The sequence below is a fragment of the Hemibagrus wyckioides genome, linkage group LG17, assembly GCF_019097595.1.
Source record: "Hemibagrus wyckioides isolate EC202008001 linkage group LG17, SWU_Hwy_1.0, whole genome shotgun sequence".
Classification (NCBI taxonomy): domain Eukaryota; kingdom Metazoa; phylum Chordata; class Actinopteri; order Siluriformes; family Bagridae; genus Hemibagrus; species Hemibagrus wyckioides.
In genome coordinates, this window is record NC_080726.1 from 25,583,205 (window position 1) to 25,601,657 (window position 18,453).

The 18,453-nt window shown below is 43.6% G+C and overlaps 1 protein-coding gene across 1 annotated transcript in view; it reads right to left on the reverse strand.

Annotated features, from left to right (window-relative positions):
• The window catches only part of zgc:153039 (uncharacterized protein LOC767698 homolog), a 59,799-nt gene that overhangs the window by 34,753 nt on the left and 6,593 nt on the right, over window positions 1-18,453 (reverse strand). The window contains exons 2-6 of the mRNA XM_058413240.1: window positions 4,393-4,527; window positions 4,141-4,278; window positions 3,593-3,898; window positions 3,014-3,121; window positions 2,801-2,912 (exon numbers count right to left, since the gene is read on the reverse strand). Of these exons, the coding sequence (XP_058269223.1) occupies window positions 2,801-2,912; window positions 3,014-3,121; window positions 3,593-3,898; window positions 4,141-4,278; window positions 4,393-4,527 (799 nt within the window). The remainder of the gene's footprint in view (window positions 1-2,800; window positions 2,913-3,013; window positions 3,122-3,592; window positions 3,899-4,140; window positions 4,279-4,392; window positions 4,528-18,453) is intronic.

Here is an 18,453-nt window from a genome sequence, read left to right on the forward strand (position 1 = left end):
CCCTGCTCTAATTCACACCCCCAAACCCCTGCTCTAATTCACACCCCCAAACCCCTGCCCTAATTCACACCCCCAAACCCCTGCTCTAATGCCAAACCCCTGCTCTAATTCACACCCCCAAACCCCTGCTCTAATTCACACCCCCAAACCCCTGCTCTAATTCACACCCCCAAACCCCTGCTCTAATTCACACCCCCAAACCCCTGCTCTAATGCCAAACCCCTGCTCTAATTCACACCCCCAAACCCCTGCTCTAATTCACACCCCCAAACCCCTGCCCTAATGCCAAAACCCAAACCCCTGCTCTAATGCACACCCCCAAACCCCTGCTCTAATTCACACCCCCAAACCCCTGCTCTAATTCACACCCCCAAACCCCTGCTCTAATTCACACCCCCAAACCCCTGCCCTAATGCCAAAACCCAAACCCCTGCTCTAATGCACACCCCCAAACCCCTGCTCTAATGCACACCCCTAAACCCCTGCCCTAATGCCAAACCCCTGCTCTAATTCACACCCCCAAACCCCTGCCCTAATGCCAAACCCCTGCTCTAATTCACACCCCCAAACCCCTGCCCTAATACCACACCCCCAAACCCCTGCTCTAATGCACACCCCCAAACCCCTGCTCTAATGCACACCCCCAAACCCCTGCCCTAATGCACACCCCCAAACCCCTGCTCTAATGCACACCCCTAAACCCCTGCCCTAATGCCAAACCCCCAAACCCCTGCCCTAATGCACACCCCCAAACCCCTGCTCTAATTCACACCCCCAAACCCCTGCCCGAATGCCAAACCCCCAAACCCCTGCCCGAATGCCAAACCCCCAAACCCCTGCCCGAATGCCAAACCCCCAAACCCCCGCTCTAATGCCAAACCCCCCAACCCCCGCCCCAATGCCAAACCCCCAAACCCCTGCCCGAATGCCAAACCCCTAAACCCCTGCCCGAATGCCAAACCCCTAAACCCCTGCCCGAATGCCAAACCCCTAAACCCCTGCTCTAATGCCAAACCCCTAAACCCCTGCTCTAATGCCAAACCCCCAAACCCCACTCATACTCCAATTCTCCAGCCTCAGAAAAATGCTCACGCAAACTCCACCCACACACAAACTGCGCACACACACACACACACACCACAAACACACACACTGAATTAAATTATAGAGGGAATACTGTGCAGGAAGTCTACAGCCAAAAACACACTGAAGAACTATCTTAACAGCTAAAGAGCTGACACTGCCCTGGGAGTGGGACATAAACTGGACATTAAATCCTAGTCATGACGGATCAAAAACTGAAGAAGGGGGGGAAAAAAAAAAAAAAAAAAATCGATCTTTTGCTTTTTTTTTTTTTTTTTTTACACATTCTGTCATATTGGTGTCCAGAACACTAAACAATAAGGAAAAGCTCTGGGACTCCAAACTCAATCCAAATGATCAAAATAAATTCAAGCACAAAATTTTGCGTGTTCTCTTAGCGCTTTTTTCATGGTGTGCCAGCATGGTGACAGATGAACGGAAGAAGTCAGAATATAAACAGAGGCTTTGTGTTATGAAAGAGGAAGCGCGCTATGGTTTGGTGCACATGTTTTTAGCTGTGTGTCACACACACACACACACACACACACACACACACACACGAGCAGCAGGTCAGTGAAAACAAATGATTTCTGTTTAATCTCTGTATTCAATTTTATAATTTTATATACACATCAAATTTTACACACTACATAACATTTAAACTCTTAACCAAATGCAAAGCGAACTGTCTTTCAATTTTTAATTCATTAAAAAACAAATCACACTTTTAAGCCGTTTATTTTTACAGTTAATGTTGTGCACTGTCAGTGAAGCAAGTTAGTTCCCATTGACACTTATTTTATAGCAGCTAACAGTCGAAACAGTCGTTCTCTTACTAGCATCTCTATTGAGACAAAAATGCAGCACTAAACCATAAACACACACACACTATTAACATGAAAAGTTCCTAAATTTACAGTTCAGCAGAAGTTTTAATCAGGATCCAGATATGATGTCAATGCTAGAGCTCCTCTCTATATAAAATCCTGTGTATGAGTCTTTAATGGAATATTTGGAGAACAGTGAGTGTTATTACACATGGCCTTGAGGTCTGGTGTACAGAAAGCTGGACTCTTTGTTGTTAAAGCCAATGGCGTAGCAAGCTTCCAGTCACAGAAGCTGTGAGTTCAGCAGAATGGTGTGAGAGCAGGTTTCTGTAGAAAAGTTTCACTGCTGCAGGATTTTTAAAAAAATGCCACTCTGACGCTTCAGTTCCGCTCAGCAGTGCCCATTTCCTTCAACAAACCCCCCCACCCCCACCCAAACACACACACACACACACACTATATATATATATATATATATATATAACACACACACAGCCTTTTTTTTTAAATCCTTTGACAAGGTCATGTGAGGAATGACTGGCAAAAACACCAGACGGAAACACACTGCACTATTCAACTTAGTCAGTGTTTTGTAACTAATCACTAGGACTGATATCCCTCTTACTGACAGGAAAACCTTTTAAAAAGAAAAAGCCCTGGAGTGGAATCTTCACGTGTGATTTTCTCCATTTTCGCCGTAAAATGTTAAAACTTTACTTCTTGGTTACATTATGTACAAAAGTGAAACAATTCAGATTTCAGAAGTAGAACAAAGTAAAACTAGACTAGATGTTTTTACTAGAGGTCAATAAATGTGTCCCAATCTATATGTCAAAGTAAGTATCACAACACACATTGTACACATTGTCTGTGTGTGTGTGTGTGTGTACCTGTCACAGGTGCAGGCCACCAGTAAGCTGAGCAGGTTGTAGGTGATGAAGGTGAAGATGACAGCAGTGATTGTTCCACGAGGGATGGAGTAACTTGGGTTCCTCAGGTCACCTAACACACACACACAAACACAGTGACCTCATACAAATAAATACATAGACACAATATGCTGGCTTGTATATTGATCTTTACAAACACAAACAAACACACACCTGACATGTTGGATCCAGCCATAATTCCAGTACATCCGTTGAACATGACAGCAAACACGGTGGCGAACGTCATTGTTACTCCCGTGGTGTAGTCCACTGTGTAATTTGCTACACACACACACAGTCTTATTTTACATTATAGATTTTGACATGATTTTTTTTTTTACATTCAAGCAACATCTACAATCCTGAGTACTACACATTCTAGAGGTACTAAAGGATATAGAAGTACTACATGTTCTACAGTAGCTAGAGGTACTACGTTTTACATGAGCTAGAGCTACTACAGGATCTGCATGTTTGACAGTATCTGCAGGTTCTTCAAGTACACAAGGTTCTGCAGGTACTTCTGGTACTACAGTTAGACACATCCCCTCATCTGCCAATCTCACTCTGGTTCTGGTCCATGTTGTGGTGTTTGTGTTCATTCCTAAAGAAGCTCCTCACACTAAATTATTGGGGGAAAAAAAACATGAAATTCTGATTTGTGGCCTATATCTGAAAACCCAGATTAGACTCTGCCCTCTCTGACCCAGACTATGGTCAAGAAGCGACCTCAGCACCAAAGCACACACACACATTTGAGGTTTCCGAGCAGCGTGTCGAGTTTGAAGCCAGTGAAGTTGGCGGTGTTGGAGGTGGTGCTGGAGTTTCCCAGAATGTTCGGCAGAGGGATGTTGCGAGGTCTGATGGCGAAGAAGCTGATGAAGATGGTGAAGAGCACCACCATCACCACCATGAAGATCAGGAACGTGGCCTTGGCGTAGATATGAGCACCAATCAAACACACCAACACGCACAGAAGCAGGATAACAGTAGCATACAGCAGAGACCACCAATATCCAACCGGCATCACTGCGTACTGAGGGGCGTGGTTTAATCCATCTATAACCCAGAGAGAGAGAGAGAGAGAGAATATTCATCCTAATCACAATCATGTTATCAGTGTCTGTGCTCTAATTGGTTGAAATCAATTGGATTCAATCGTCTTCTTATTGTCAGCCATGATAAGTTCATGGTAAGAATCATATTATTCTTCACAGCTGTGTAACAGAGAGATACGCCGATTATGACTTTCACACTGTTACAGTTACTGTGACACTGAAACACACACACGGCTCGTGTACCTTCAGGACGTCCGAAGGTTGCGAGAATGGCCTCCACCAGCCCGAGCACGTAGAGGGCGCTGCCAAACACGTTGGCTAAGAAAAACATGATCCCAATACTGCCTCCAAACTCCGGACCTAACGCTCGACTGATCATATCTACACACACACACACAGAGAAATCAACCAACACTCAGAAATCAACTCGTTTCCCAAAGTGCTTTACTCCTCTTATAAACTCCACCCTTATAAGAATGCAGTAGAGGACGTTACAGTAAGCTCCCCCTGCGTCCAGGGCTCCGTTGGTGGAGATGGCGCAGATGGAGAGCACGGTCATGCTGATGATGAAATACGCCACCAAGAACATGACCACGGCCTGGTACAGTCCACACTGACCAACCACGAATCCTACACACACACACGAAAACACATAAAAGGGTTAAAAGATTAAAAAATTTAAAAAATATATAAAACCAAGTGATTACAAGTGAATAAAAATAAATAAGAACAAATAAATAATAAACACAATCAACAAACAAATAACCATACAATTAGAAGAGTATATCAGTAAGTAAAAAAAAAACATTTCATTTTTACTCTGATGATCTGAGAAAAGAAGAACGGATCCAAATCAGTGTGCTTGCAGGAACATAGCTGTGTGTACTGAATAAGGCTGTGATGTGTGTACTGAATAAGGCTGTGATGTGTGTACTGAATAAGGCTGTGCTGTGTGTACTGAATAAGGCTGTGCTGTGTGTACTGAATAAGGCTGTGCTGTGTGTACTGAATGAGGCTGTGCTGTGTGTACTGAATGAGGCTGTGCTGTGTGTACTGAATAAGGCTGTGTGTACTGAATGAGGCTGTGCTGTGTGTACTGAATGAGGCTGTGCTGTGTGTACTGAATGAGGCTGTGCTGTGTGTACTGAATGAGGCTGTGCTGTGTGTACTGAATGAGGCTGTGCTGTGTGTACTGAATAAGGCTGTGCTGTGTGTACTGAATAAGGCTGTGCTGTGTGTACTGAATAAGGCTGTGATGTGTGTACTGAATAAGGCTGTGCTGTGTGTACTGAATAAGGCTGTGTGTACTGAATAAGGCTGTGTGTACTGAATAAGGCTGTGTGTACTGAATAAGGCTGTGCTGTGTGTACTGAATAAGGCTGTGCTGTGTGTACTGAATAAGGCTGTGCTGTGTGTACTGAATAAGGCTGTGATGTGTGTACTGAATAAGGCTGTGATGTGTGTACTGAATAAGGCTGTGATGTGTGTACTGAATAAGGATGTGATGTGTGTACTGAATAAGGATGTGATGTGTGTACTGAATAAGGCTGTGTGTACTGAATAAGGCTGTGTGTACTGAATAAGGATGTGTGTACTGAATAAGGATGTGATGTGTGTACTGAATAAGGCTGTGTACTGAATAAGGCTGTGTGTACTGAATAAGGCTGTGTGTACTGAATAAGGCTGTGTGTACTGAATAAGGCTGTGTGTACTGAATAAGGCTGTGATGTGTGTACTGAATAAGGCTGTGTACTGAATAAGGCTGTGTGTACTGAATAAGGCTGTGTGTACTGAATAAGGCTGTGTGTACTGAATAAGGCTGTGCTGTGTGTACTGAATAAGGCTGTGCTGTGTGTACTGAATAAGGCTGTGCTGTGTGTACTGAATAAGGCTGTGCTGTGTGTACTGAATAAGGCTGTGCTGTGTGTACTGAATAAGGCTGTGTGTACTGAATAAGGCTGTGCTGTGTGTACTGAATAAGGCTGTGATGTGTGTACTGAATAAGGCTGTGTGTACTGAATAAGGCTGTGCTGTGTGTACTGAATAAGGCTGTGATGTGTGTACTGAATAAGGCTGTGATGTGTGTACTGAATAAGGCTGTGCTGTGTGTACTGAATAAGGCTGTGCTGTGTGTACTGAATAAGGCTGTGCTGTGTGTACTGAATAAGGCTGTGTGTACTGAATAAGGCTGTGTGTACTGAATAAGGCTGTGCTGTGTGTACTGAATAAGGCTGTGCTGTGTGTACTGAATAAGGCTGTGCTGTGTGTACTGAATAAGGCTGTGATGTGTGTATTGAATAAGGCTGTGATGTGTGTACTGAATAAGGCTGTGATGTGTGTACTGAATAAGGCTGTGCTGTGTGTACTGAATAAGGCTGTGATGTGTGTACTGAATAAGGCTGTGATGTGTGTACTGAATAAGGCTGTGATGTGTGTACTGAATAAGGCTGTGATGTGTGTACTGAATAAGGATGTGATGTGTGTACTGAATAAGGATGTGATGTGTGTACTGAATAAGGCTGTGTGTACTGAATAAGGCTGTGTGTACTGAATAAGGATGTGATGTGTGTACTGAATAAGGCTGTGTACTGAATAAGGCTGTGTGTACTGAATAAGGCTGTGTGTACTGAATAAGGCTGTGATGTGTGTACTGAATAAGGCTGTGCTGTGTGTACTGAATAAGGCTGTGTACTGAATAAGGCTGTGTGTACTGAATAAGGCTGTGCTGTGTGTACTGAATAAGGCTGTGCTGTGTGTACTGAATAAGGCTGTGCTGTGTGTACTAAATAAGGCTGTGATGTGTGTACTGAATAAGGCTGTGATGTGTGTACTGAATAAGGATGTGATGTGTGTACTGAATAAGGCTGTGTGTACTGAATAAGGATGTGATGTGTGTACTGAATAAGGCTGTGTACTGAATAAGGCTGTGTGTACTGAATAAGGCTGTGTGTACTGAATAAGGCTGTGTGTACTGAATAAGGCTGTGATGTGTGTACTGAATAAGGCTGTGTGTACTGAATAAGGATGTGATGTGTGTACTGAATAAGGCTGTGTACTGAATAAGGCTGTGTGTACTGAATAAGGCTGTGTGTACTGAATAAGGCTGTGTGTACTGAATAAGGCTGTGATGTGTGTACTGAATAAGGCTGTGTGTACTGAATAAGGCTGTGTGTACTGAATAAGGCTGTGCTGTGTGTACTGAATAAGGCTGTGCTGTGTGTACTGAATAAGGCTGTGCTGTGTGTACTGAATAAGGCTGTGCTGTGTGTACTGAATAAGGCTGTGCTGTGTGTACTGAATAAGGCTGTGCTGTGTGTACTGAATAAGGCTGTGCTGTGTGTACTGAATAAGGCTGTGCTGTGTGTACTGAATAAGGCTGTGCTGTGTGTACTGAATAAGGCTGTGCTGTGTGTACTGAATAAGGCTGTGCTGTGTGTACTGAATAAGGCTGTGCTGTGTGTACTGAATAAGGCTGTGCTGTGTGTACTGAATAAGGCTGTGCTGTGTGTACTGAATAAGGCTGTGCTGTGTGTACTGAATAAGGCTGTGCTGTGTGTACTGAATAAGGCTGTGCTGTGTGTACTGAATAAGGCTGTGCTGTGTGTACTGAATAAGGCTGTGCTGTGTGTACTGAATAAGGCTGTGCTGTGTGTACTCAATAAGGCTGTGCTGTGTGTACTCAATAAGGCTGTGCTGTGTGTACTCAATAAGGCTGTGCTGTGTGTACTCAATAAGGCTGTGCTGTGTGTACTCAATAAGGCTGTGCTGTGTGTACTCAATAAGGCTGTGCTGTGTGTACTCAATAAGGCTGTGCTGTGTGTACTGAATAAGGCTGTGCTGTGTGTACTGAATAAGGCTGTGCTGTGTGTACTGAATAAGGCTGTGCTGTGTGTACTGAATAAGGCTGTGTGTACTGAATAAGGCTGTGTGTACTGAATAAGGCTGTGCTGTGTGTACTGAATAAGGCTGTGCTGTGTGTACTGAATAAGGCTGTGCTGTGTGTACTGAATAAGGCTGTGCTGTGTGTACTGAATAAGGCTGTGCTGTGTGTACTGAATAAGGCTGTGCTGTGTGTACTGAATAAGGCTGTGCTGTGTGTACTGAATAAGGCTGTGCTGTGTGTACTGAATAAGGCTGTGATGTGTGTACTGAATAAGGCTGTGTGTACTGAATAAGGCTGTGATGTGTGTACTGAATAAGGCTGTGATGTGTGTACTGAATAAGGCTGTGCTGTGTGTACTGAATAAGGCTGTGCTGTGTGTACTGAATAAGGCTGTGCTGTGTGTACTGAATAAGGCTGTGCTGTGTGTACTGAATAAGGCTGTGCTGTGTGTACTGAATAAGGCTGTGCTGTGTGTACTGAATAAGGCTGTGCTGTGTGTACTGAATAAGGCTGTGATGTGTGTACTGAATAAGGCTGTGTGTACTGAATAAGGCTGTGCTGTGTGTACTGAATAAGGCTGTGCTGTGTGTACTGAATAAGGCTGTGATGTGTGTACTGAATAAGGCTGTGATGTGTGTACTGAATAAGGCTGTGATGTGTGTACTGAATAAGGCTGTGATGTGTGTACTGAATAAGGCTGTGATGTGTGTACTGAATAAGGATGTGATGTGTGTACTGAATGAGGCTGTACTGTGTGTACTGAATGAGGCTGTGCTGTGTGTACTGAATGAGGCTGTGATGTGTGTACTGAATGAGGCTGTGCTGTGTGTACTGAATGAGGCTGTGCTGTGTGTACTGAATGAGGCTGTGCTGTGTGTACTGAATGAGGCTGTGCTGTGTGTACTGAATGAGGCTGTGCTGTGTGTACTGAATGAGGCTGTGCTGTGTGTACTGAATGAGGCTGTGCTGTGTGTACTGAATAAGGCTGTGCTGTGTGTACTGAATAAGGCTGTGCTGTGTGTACTGAATAAGGCTGTGCTGTGTGTACTGAATAAGGCTGTGCTGTGTGTACTGAATAAGGCTGTGCTGTGTGTACTGAATAAGGCTGTGCTGTGTGTACTGAATAAGGCTGTGCTGTGTGTACTGAATAAGGCTGTGCTGTGTGTACTGAATAAGGCTGTGCTGTGTGTACTGAATAAGGCTGTGCTGTGTGTACTGAATAAGGCTGTGCTGTGTGTACTGAATAAGGCTGTGCTGTGTGTACTGAATAAGGCTGTGCTGTGTGTACTGAATAAGGCTGTGCTGTGTGTACTGAATAAGGCTGTGCTGTGTGTACTGAATAAGGCTGTGTGTACTGAATAAGGCTGTGCTGTGTGTACTGAATAAGGCTGTGTGTACTGAATAAGGCTGTGCTGTGTGTACTGAATAAGGCTGTGCTGTGTGTACTGAATAAGGCTGTGCTGTGTGTACTGAATAAGGCTGTGCTGTGTGTACTGAATAAGGCTGTGCTGTGTGTACTGAATAAGGCTGTGCTGTGTGTACTGAATAAGGCTGTGCTGTGTGTACTGAATAAGGCTGTGCTGTGTGTACTGAATAAGGCTGTGTGTACTGAATAAGGCTGTGCTGTGTGTACTGAATAAGGCTGTGTGTACTGAATAAGGCTGTGCTGTGTGTACTGAATAAGGCTGTGCTGTGTGTACTGAATAAGGCTGTGCTGTGTGTACTGAATAAGGCTGTGCTGTGTGTACTGAATAAGGCTGTGCTGTGTGTACTGAATAAGGCTGTGCTGTGTGTACTGAATAAGGCTGTGCTGTGTGTACTGAATAAGGCTGTGCTGTGTGTACTGAATAAGGCTGTGCTGTGTGTACTGAATAAGGCTGTGCTGTGTGTACTGAATTGTGCTGTGTGTACTGAATAAGGCTGTGATGTGTGTACTGAATAAGGCTGTGCTGTGTGTACTGAATTGTGCTGTGTGTACTGAATAAGGCTGTGATGTGTGTACTGAATAAGGCTGTGCTGTGTGTACTGAATAAGGCTGTGCTGTGTGTACTGAATAAGGCTGTGCTGTGTGTACTGAATAAGGCTGTGCTGTGTGTACTGAATAAGGCTGTGCTGTGTGTACTGAATAAGGCTGTGCTGTGTGTACTGAATAAGGCTGTGCTGTGTGTACTGAATAAGGCTGTGTGTACTGAATAAGGCTGTGCTGTGTGTACTGAATAAGGCTGTGCTGTGTGTACTGAATAAGGCTGTGCTGTGTGTACTGAATAAGGCTGTGCTGTGTGTACTGAATAAGGCTGTGCTGTGTGTACTGAATAAGGCTGTGCTGTGTGTACTGAATAAGGCTGTGATGTGTGTACTGAATAAGGCTGTGATGTGTGTACTGAATAAGGCTGTGCTGTGTGTACTGAATAAGGCTGTGTGTACTGAATAAGGCTGTGCTGTGTGTACTGAATAAGGCTGTGGTGTGTGTACTGAATAAGGCTGTGGTGTGTGTACTGAATAAGGCTGTGATGTGTGTACTGAATAAGGCTGTGATGTGTGTACTGAATAAGGCTGTGTGTACTGAATAAGGCTGTGCTGTGTGTACTGAATAAGGCTGTGCTGTGTGTACTGAATAAGGCTGTGATGTGTGTACTGAATAAGGCTGTGATGTGTGTACTGAATAAGGCTGTGCTGTGTGTACTGAATAAGGCTGTGCTGTGTGTACTGAATAAGGCTGTGCTGTGTGTACTGAATAAGGCTGTGCTGTGTGTACTGAATAAGGCTGTGCTGTGTGTACTGAATAAGGCTGTGCTGTGTGTACTGAATAAGGCTGTGCTGTGTGTACTGAATAAGGCTGTGCTGTGTGTACTGAATAAGGCTGTGATGTGTGTACTGAATAAGGCTGTGCTGTGTGTACTGAATAAGGCTGTGCTGTGTGTACTGAATAAGGCTGTGTGTACTGAATAAGGCTGTGCTGTGTGTACTGAATAAGGCTGTGCTGTGTGTACTGAATAAGGCTGTGCTGTGTGTACTGAATAAGGCTGTGATGTGTGTACTGAATAAGGCTGTGATGTGTGTACTGAATAAGGCTGTGTGTACTGAATAAGGCTGTGATGTGTGTACTGAATAAGGCTGTGATGTGTGTACTGAATAAGGCTGTGATGTGTGTACTGAATAAGGCTGTGATGTGTGTACTGAATAAGGCTGTGATGTGTGTACTGAATAAGGCTGTGTGTACTGAATAAGGCTGTGCTGTGTGTACTGAATAAGGCTGTGCTGTGTGTACTGAATAAGGCTGTGATGTGTGTACTGAATAAGGCTGTGATGTGTGTACTGAATAAGGCTGTGATGTGTGTACTGAATAAGGCTGTGATGTGTGTACTGAATAAGGATGTGATGTGTGTACTGAATAAGGCTGTGATGTGTGTACTGAATAAGGCTGTGCTGTGTGTACTGAATAAGGCTGTGATGTGTGTACTGAATAAGGCTGTGATGTGTGTACTGAATAAGGCTGTGTGTACTGAATAAGGCTGTGCTGTGTGTACTGAATAAGGCTGTGCTGTGTGTACTGAATAAGGCTGTGCTGTGTGTACTGAATAAGGCTGTGCTGTGTGTACTGAATAAGGCTGTGCTGTGTGTACTGAATAAGGCTGTGCTGTGTGTACTGAATAAGGCTGTGCTGTGTGTACTGAATAAGGCTGTGCTGTGTGTACTGAATAAGGCTGTGCTGTGTGTACTGAATAAGGCTGTGATGTGTGTACTGAATAAGGCTGTGCTGTGTGTACTGAATAAGGCTGTGCTGTGTGTACTGAATAAGGATGTGTGTACTGAATAAGGCTGTGCTGTGTGTACTGAATAAGGCTGTGATGTGTGTACTGAATAAGGCTGTGATGTGTGTACTGAATAAGGCTGTGTGTACTGAATAAGGCTGTGCTGTGTGTACTGAATAAGGCTGTGCTGTGTGTACTGAATAAGGCTGTGCTGTGTGTACTGAATAAGGCTGTGCTGTGTGTACTGAATAAGGCTGTGTTGTGTGTACTGAATAAGGCTGTGATGTGTGTATTGAATAAGGATGTGATGTGTGTACTGAATAAGGCTGTGTGTACTGAATAAGGATGTGATGTGTGTACTGAATAAGGCTGTGATGTGTGTACTGAATAAGGCTGTGTGTACTGAATAAGGCTGTGTGTACTGAATAAGGCTGTGTGTACTGAATAAGGCTGTGTGTACTGAATAAGGCTGTGATGTGTGTACTGAATGAGGCTGTGATGTGTGTACTGAATAACGCTGTGATGTGTGTACTGAATAAGGCTGTGTGTACTGAATAAGGCTGTGTGTACTGAATAAGGCTGTGTGTACTGAATAAGGCTGTGTGTACTGAATAAGGCTGTGATGTGTGTACTGAATAAGGCTGTGCTGTGTGTACTGAATGAGGCTGTGCTGTGTGTACTGAATGAGGCTGTGATGTGTGTACTGAATGAGGCTGTGCTGTGTGTACTGAATAAGGCTGTGCTGTGTGTACTGAATAAGGCTGTGCTGTGTGTACTGAATAAGGCTGTGCTGTGTGTACTGAATAAGGCTGTGCTGTGTGTACTGAATAAGGCTGTGCTGTGTGTACTGAATAAGGCTGTGCTGTGTGTACTGAATAAGGCTGTGCTGTGTGTACTGAATAAGGCTGTGCTGTGTGTACTGAATAAGGCTGTGCTGTGTGTACTGAATAAGGCTGTGCTGTGTGTACTGAATAAGGATGTGTGTACTGAATAAGGCTGTGATGTGTGTACTGAATAAGGCTGTGATGTGTGTACTGAATAAGGCTGTGTGTACTGAATAAGGCTGTGATGTGTGTACTGAATAAGTCTGTGATGTGTGTACTGAATAAGGCTGTGTGTACTGAATAAGTCTGTGATGTGTGTACTGAATAAGTCTGTGATGTGTGTACTGAATAAGTCTGTGATGTGTGTACTGAATAAGTCTGTGATGTGTGTACTGAATGAGGCTGTGATGTGTGTACTGAATGAGGCTGTGATGTGTGTACTGAATGAGGCTGTGATGTGTGTACTGAATGAGGCTGTGATGTGTGTACTGAATGAGGCTGTGATGTGTGTACTGAATGAGGCTGTGATGTGTGTACTGAATGAGGATGTGATGTGTGTACTGAATAAGGCTGTGTGTACTGAATAAGGCTGTGATGTGTGTACTGAATAAGGATGTGATGTGTGTACTGAATAAGGCTGTGTGTACTGAATAAGGCTGTGTGTACTGAATAAGGCTGTGTGTACTGAATGAGGCTGTGATGTGTGTACTGAATAAGGCTGTGATGTGTGTACTGAATAAGGCTGTGATGTGTGTACTGAATAAGGCTGTGTGTACTGAATAAGGCTGTGATGTGTGTACTGAATGAGGCTGTGATGTGTGTACTGAATAACGCTGTGATGTGTGTACTGAATAAGGCTGTGTGTACTGAATAAGGCTGTGTGTACTGAATAAGGCTGTGTGTACTGAATGAGGCTGTGATGTGTGTACTGAATGAGGCTGTGATGTGTGTACTGAATAACGCTGTGATGTGTGTACTGAATAAGGCTGTGTGTACTGAATAAGGCTGTGATGTGTGTACTGAATGAGGCTGTGATGTGTGTACTGAATAACGCTGTGATGTGTGTACTGAATAAGGCTGTGTGTACTGAATGAGGCTGTGATGTGTGTACTGAATGAGGCTGTGATGTGTGTACTGAATGAGGCTGTGATGTGTGTACTGAATGAGGCTGTGATGTGTGTACTGAATGAGGCTGTGATGTGTGTACTGAATGAGGCTGTGATGTGTGTACTGAATGAGGCTGTGATGTGTGTACTGAATGAGGCTGTGATGTGTGTACTGAATGAGGCTGTGATGTGTGTACTGAATAAGGCTGTGATGTGTGTACTGAATAAGGCTGTGATGTGTGTACTGAATAAGGCTGTGATGTGTGTACTGAATAAGGCTGTGTGTACTGAATAAGACTGTGATGTGTGTACTGAATAAGGCTGTGATGTGTGTACTGAATGAGGCTGTGATGTGTGTACTGAATGAGGCTGTGATGTGTGTACTGAATGAGGCTGTGATGTGTGTACTGAATGAGGCTGTGTGTACTGAATAAGGCTGTGATGTGTGTACTGAATAAGGCTGTGATGTGTGTACTGAATAAGGCTGTGATGTGTGTACTGAATAAGGCTGTGATGTGTGTACTGAATAAGGCTGTGTGTACTGAATAAGACTGTGATGTGTGTACTGAATAAGGCTGTGATGTGTGTACTGAATAAGGCTGTGTGTACTGAATAAGGCTGTGTGTACTGAATAAGGCTGTGATGTGTGTACTGAATAAGTCTGTGATGTGTGTACTGAATAAGGCTGTGATGTGTGTACTGAATAAGGCTGTGTGTACTGAATAAGGCTGTGATGTGTGTACTGAATAAGGCTGTGATGTGTGTACTGAATAAGGCTGTGATGTGTGTACTGAATAAGGCTGTGATGTGTGTACTGAATAAGGCTGTGTGTACTGAATAAGGCTGTGTGTACTGAATAAGGCTGTGATGTGTGTACTGAATAAGACTGTGATGTGTGTACTGAATAAGGCTGTGATGTGTGTACTGAATAAGGCTGTGTGTACTGAATAAGGCTGTGATGTGTGTACTGAATAAGGCTGTGATGTGTGTACTGAATAAGGCTGTGATGTGTGTACTGAATAAGGCTGTGATGTGTGTACTGAATAAGGCTGTGTGTACTGAATAAGGCTGTGATGTGTGTACTGAATAAGGCTGTGATGTGTGTACTGAATAAGGCTGTGATGTGTGTACTGAATAAGGCTGTGATGTGTGTACTGAATAAGGCTGTGATGTGTGTACTGAATAAGGCTGTGATGTGTGTACTGAATAAGGCTGTGATGTGTGTACTGAATAAGGCTGTGATGTGTGTACTGAATAAGGCTGTGATGTGTGTACTGAATAAGGCTGTGATGTGTGTACTGAATAAGGCTGTGTGTACTGAATAAGGCTGTGATGTGTGTACTGAATAAGGCTGTGATGTGTGTACTGAATAAGGCTGTGATGTGTGTACTGAATAAGGCTGTGATGTGTGTACTGAATAAGGCTGTGTGTACTGAATAAGGCTGTGATGTGTGTACTGAATAAGGCTGTGTGTACTGAATAAGGCTGTGTGTACTGAATAAGGCTGTGTGTACTGAATAAGGCTGTGATGTGTGTACTGAATAAGGCTGTGATGTGTGTACTGAATAAGGCTGTGATGTGTGTACTGAATAAGGCTGTGATGTGTGTACTGAATAAGGCTGTGTGTACTGAATAAGGCTGTGATGTGTGTACTGAATAAGGCTGTGATGTGTGTACTGAATAAGGCTGTGTGTACTGAATAAGGCTGTGATGTGTGTACTGAATAAGGCTGTGATGTGTGTACTGAATAAGGCTGTGTGTACTGAATAAGGCTGTGTGTACTGAATATGGCTGTGTGTACTGAATAAGGATGTGTGTACTGAATAAGGCTGTGTGTACTGAATAAGGCTGTGTGTACTGAATAAGGCTGTGATGTGTGTACTGAATAAGTCTGTGATGTGTGTACTGAATAAGGCTGTGATGTGTGTACTGAATAAGGCTGTGTGTACTGAATAAGACTGTGATGTGTGTACTGAATAAGGCTGTGATGTGTGTACTGAATAAGGCTGTGTGTACTGAATAAGGCTGTGTGTACTGAATAAGGCTGTGTGTACTGAATAAGGCTGTGTGGACTGAATAAGGCTGTGTGGACTGAATAAGGCTGTGATGTGTGTACTGAATAAAGGCTGTGATGTGTGTACTGAATAAAGGCTGTGATGTGTGTACTGAATAAGGCTGTGATGTGTGTACTGAATAAGGCTGTGATGTGTGTACTGAATAAGGCTGTGATGTGTGTACTGAATAAGGCTGTGATGTGTGTACTGAATAAGGCTGTGTGTACTGAATAAGGCTGTGTGTACTGAATAAGGCTGTGATGTGTGTACTGAATAAGGCTGTGATGTGTGTACTGAATAAGGCTGTGATGTGTGTACTGAATAAGGCTGTGTGTACTGAATAAGGCTGTGTGTACTGAATAAGGCTGTGATGTGTGTACTGAATAAGGCTGTGATGTGTGTACTGAATAAGGCTGTGTGTACTGAATAAGGCTGTGTGTACTGAATAAGGCTGTGTGTACTGAATAAGGCTGTGATGTGTGTACTGAATAAGGCTGTGATGTGTGTACTGAATAAGGCTGTGTGTACTGAATAAGGCTGTGATGTGTGTACTGAATAAGGCTGTGTGTACTGAATAAGGATGTGTGTGCTGAATAAGGCTGTGTGTGCTGAATAAGGCTGTGTGTACTGAATAAGGATGTGTGTGCTGAATAAGGCTGTGTGTGCTGAATAAGGCTGTGATGTGTGTACTGAATAAGGCTGTGATGTGTGTACTGAATGAGGCTGTGATGTGTGTACTGAATGAGGCTGTGATGTGTGTACTGAATAAGGCTGTGCTGTGTGTACTGAATAAGGCTGTGCTGTGTGTACTGAATAAGGATGTGATGTGTGTACTGAATAAGGATGTGATGTGTGTACTGAATAAGGCTGTGTGTACTGAATAAGGCTGTGATGTGTGTACTGAATAAGGCTGTGCTGTGTGTACTGAATAAGGCTGTGCTGTGTGTACTGAATAAGGCTGTGCTGTGTACTGAATAAGGATGTGATGTGTGTACTGAATAAGGATGTGATGTGTGTACTGAATAAGGATGTGATGTGTGTACTGAATAAGGCTGTGATGTGTGTACTGAATAAGGATGTGATGTGTGTACTGAATAAGGCTGTGTGTACTGAATAAGGCTGTGTGTACTGAATAAGGCTGTGTGTACTGAATAAGGCTGTGATGTGTGTACTGAATAAGGCTGTGATGTGTGTACTGAATAAGGCTGTGTGTACTGAATAAGGCTGTGTGTACTGAATAAGGCTGTGATGTGTGTACTGAATAAGGCTGTGTGTACTGAATAAGGATGTGTGTGCTGAATAAGGCTGTGTGTGCTGAATAAGGCTGTGTGTACTGAATAAGGATGTGTGTGCTGAATAAGGCTGTGTGTGCTGAATAAGGCTGTGATGTGTGTACTGAATAAGGCTGTGATGTGTGTACTGAATGAGGCTGTGATGTGTGTACTGAATGAGGCTGTGATGTGTGTACTGAATGAGGCTGTGCTGTGTGTACTGAATAAGGATGTGATGTGTGTACTGAATAAGGATGTGATGTGTGTACTGAATAAGGATGTGATGTGTGTACTGAATAAGGCTGTGTGTACTGAATAAGGCTGTGATGTGTGTACTGAATAAGGCTGTGCTGTGTGTACTGAATAAGGCTGTGCTGTGTGTACTGAATAAGGCTGTGCTGTGTGTACTGAATAAGGCTGTGCTGTGAACTGAATAAGGATGTGATGTGTGTACTGAATAAGGATGTGATGTGTGTACTGAATAAGGATGTGATGTGTGTACTGAATAAGGCTGTGATGTGTGTACTGAATAAGGATGTGATGTGTGTACTGAATAAGGCTGTGTGTACTGAATAAGGCTGTGTGTACTGAATAAGGCTGTGTGTACTGAATAAGGCTGTGTGTACTGAATGAGGCTGTGATGTGTGTACTGAATGAGGCTGTGATGTGTGTACTGAATAACGCTGTGATGTGTGTACTGAATAAGGCTGTGTGTACTGAATAAGGCTGTGATGTGTGTACTGAATGAGGCTGTGATGTGTGTACTGAATAACGCTGTGATGTGTGTACTGAATAAGGCTGTGTGTACTGAATAAGGCTGTGATGTGTGTACTGAATGAGGCTGTGATGTGTGTACTGAATGAGGCTGTGATGTGTGTACTGAATGAGGCTGTGATGTGTGTACTGAATGAGGCTGTGATGTGTGTACTGAATGAGGCTGTGATGTGTGTACTGAATGAGGCTGTGATGTGTGTACTGAATGAGGCTGTGATGTGTGTACTGAATGAGGCTGTGATGTGTGTACTGAATGAGGCTGTGATGTGTGTACTGAATGAGGCTGTGATGTGTGTACTGAATGAGGCTGTGATGTGTGTACTGAATGAGGCTGTGATGTGTGTACTGAATGAGGCTGTGATGTGTGTACTGAATGAGGCTGTGATGTGTGTACTGAATAAGGATGTGATGTGTGTACTGAATAAGGCTGTGTGTACTGAATAAGGCTGTGATGTGTGTACTGAATAAGGATGTGATGTGTGTACTGAATAAGGCTGTGTGTACTGAATAAGGCTGTGTGTACTGAATAAGGCTGTGTGTACTGAATAAGGCTGTGTGTACTGAATGAGGCTGTGATGTGTGTACTGAATGAGGCTGTGATGTGTGTACTGAATAACGCTGTGATGTGTGTACTGAATAAGGCTGTGTGTACTGAATAAGGCTGTGATGTGTGTACTGAATGAGGCTGTGATGTGTGTACTGAATAACGCTGTGATGTGTGTACTGAATAAGGCTGTGTGTACTGAATAAGGCTGTGTGTACTGAATAAGGCTGTGTGTACTGAATGAGGCTGTGATGTGTGTACTGAATGAGGCTGTGATGTGTGTACTGAATAACGCTGTGATGTGTGTACTGAATAAGGCTGTGTGTACTGAATAAGGCTGTGATGTGT